Here is a 2,424-nt window from a genome sequence, read left to right as displayed (position 1 = left end):
GGAGAGAGAGAGAGAGAGAGAGAGAGAGAGAGAGAGAGAGAGAGAGAGAGAGAGCTCATCTATTCCCGGTCCTGTCGAAGGGGAACTAATTCTTCACAGCCCTCAAGGACGGCGGCGTTTGCTTTGGCGTGTGCACAATGATGCTGCACCACCAAGGTGTTGCACGGCGGGGGGTGGCGGGGTGCAGTGCCCGTAGGGAAGGGGGGGGGACCCCCCAAAGCATCCCGCGCCACTCTCCCATTCCCTGTTAGTTGAATAAAAATAGCCAACGCAGCGGCGGCGGGGCTTCGGGATATCGTCAGAAAGAGGCCGCCACTTAACTCGTTGCCCGAGAGAGGCGTCCTCGGATGAGATGCCGGGGGGAAAGGGGGAGGGGGCGTTTTTAATTGGGTCTCCCTTGAAATTTTCATAGTTAGGTTTTCTGTAGGAAAACAAACTAAGAATAAGCAGACGAGCAGAAAGAAAACATATCGACGTTGTAGGTGACATGCTGACGCCCACCTCTTCCTTGTTGCAGTTGATTTTCAGCGGCGAGTACACCAAGGCCATGTCCAAGGACTGGCACGCGGGCCACTTCTGCTGCTGGCAGTGCGACGAGTCGCTCACCGGCCAGCGCTATGTGCTGCGCGACGAGCACCCCTACTGCATCAAGTGCTACGAGTCCGTCTTCGCCAACACGTGCGAGGAGTGCAGCAAGACGATCGGCATCGACTCTAAGGTGAGAGAGAGAGAGAAAGAGAAAGAGAGAGAGCCGCCCTAGAGGTAGGCAGCCCATTCGACGAGGCGCCGGGGGCGTTTGCGAATAAGGCATTGTAAGCATATGAGACAGGCGCAACTTGGCGTGTTAATTACCTGTATCTTCCCATATGATTTGATTTGCATTGAATATAGGAACATCAGAAACGCTATTCAGCACTCAAAATTTGAGTTGCCTCCCCCGTGAGGTACAAGTGTGCCAAGTTGCATGCTTCTACGCAAAAGTACAAAATCAAAATCACAAATCGACCTATCCTACCTTTACTAGAGAGCGGGAGGGAGAGGGAGAAGAGGTGTGCAGCCCTCTCTCCTCTCGCACTCATCTGGCCTCTGTCCACGGGGTGTACGTACTTTACTCCCAAACGTCACTGTATTCACTTCTTTAAAATTTTTAAAAAATAATTAAAATAATCTGGGAAATGAAGGAAAAATCAAAACAAAATTCAGGAATATCGAGATAAATAAAGAAGAAGAAGTGTATGCTTGAATCTATAGTGGAGTGTCTTTCGCCTCCGCCCGGCCTCGGACGGAAAATGACGACAATGGCAACAGATAAAACCCCTGTCAAATCCTGGTAGTTTCCGTCCGTGACCACTCTCTCCTCTTTCCTGCCGCAGGATCTGTCGTACAAGGACAAGCACTGGCACGAGGCGTGCTTCCTCTGCTCCAAGTGCCGCGTGTCCCTGGTGGACAAGCAGTTCGGCTCCAAGGCGGACCACATCTACTGCGGCAACTGCTACGATGCGCAGTTCGCCTCCCGCTGCGATGGCTGCGGCGAGATCTTCCGTGCTGGTGAGTGACACGGGAATACCCCACGCGCTTCGCGGGCCTCGCCGGCCTCGCGGGCGCATACCCCGCGCTCGCGGGCCAGGCTGCTGCCCCGCCCCCGCGCCGCGGCGAGTCCCTTCGCTCGGTGCCGAACCGTGCCAGCCCCTCGCGTAGAAAAAGACAGATCCGCGCACACTCGCGCTCGAGTGAGCGAGAGAGAAAGGACTACTAAAATCTGTTTAGGAGCCGCTCGGCGCTCGTCACGTCACTCTGCGCGAGCCGAGCCTCCCAGGCAGGCTGCGCGCGCTGCAGGCCGGCTACTGCGCCTCCCACTCGAGGCGGGCGGGCGGGCGACTTGAACGCTACTCGGTGCTGTTCCGCGGCGTGCTGCTCGAGGAGGATGATTCCCCATGCCGGCCGCGCCAAGGTCGCCCGCGCCCAAAGCCCGGCCGCCGCGGCCGAGCAGTTCGGCTGAGCTGGTCGCGTGAATCGGGGCAGTAAAGTCCTGTGCGCGACGGGCGGCCCGGGCCTGACAGCGGAGCCGAGCGGAGCCGAGCTGTTGCGCCCCTTGCTCCTGGGCAGTGTATTGTTTGCGCCGTGTCGGGTGACATGTACAGTCCGCTCCGCGACACGGGCCCGCCCCGGCCCGCAGGTTGCAGGTCGTATGTCACGGCGCAGGGCAGCGGCGGGGGGAACTTTACTTTCGCCGTGTTACACGACTCTATCACTAACAAACTCTCCCCGATTGTTTTTCGATCGTCTCAAAGCAGAAAGAGCAGCTTTTTGCTGCAGCAAATCTGTGTCTGTTACGCTGTTGGACGTAGTTTCCATTTTGCCGCAGCCAGTTTCGTTGCGGGTTGCCCACACCCAACACGGTTGGAGTTGGCCGAGTCGATTCTG

General features: G+C 57.3%; 1 protein-coding gene across 1 annotated transcript in view; it reads left to right on the top strand.

Moving 5' to 3' along the window:
- Nucleotides 1-1,548, top strand: part of LOC113218218 (prickle planar cell polarity protein 3) — a gene marked incomplete at its 3' end in the record, with an annotated part of 16,261 nt that extends 14,713 nt beyond the window's left edge. Inside the window, 2 exon segments of the mRNA XM_052275801.1 lie at nucleotides 518-718; nucleotides 1,374-1,548. Of these exon segments, the coding sequence (XP_052131761.1) occupies nucleotides 518-718; nucleotides 1,374-1,548 (376 nt within the window).
- Nucleotides 1,549-2,424: the final 876 nt, after the last annotated feature.

The sequence above is a fragment of the Frankliniella occidentalis genome, unplaced genomic scaffold, assembly GCF_000697945.3.
Source record: "Frankliniella occidentalis isolate FOCC.00 unplaced genomic scaffold, Focc_3.1 Scaffold941, whole genome shotgun sequence".
NCBI classification, from domain to species: domain Eukaryota; kingdom Metazoa; phylum Arthropoda; class Insecta; order Thysanoptera; family Thripidae; genus Frankliniella; species Frankliniella occidentalis.
The sequence above is the reverse complement of the archived record's forward strand: the minus strand, read 5'-3'. Positions and strand labels throughout refer to the sequence as shown.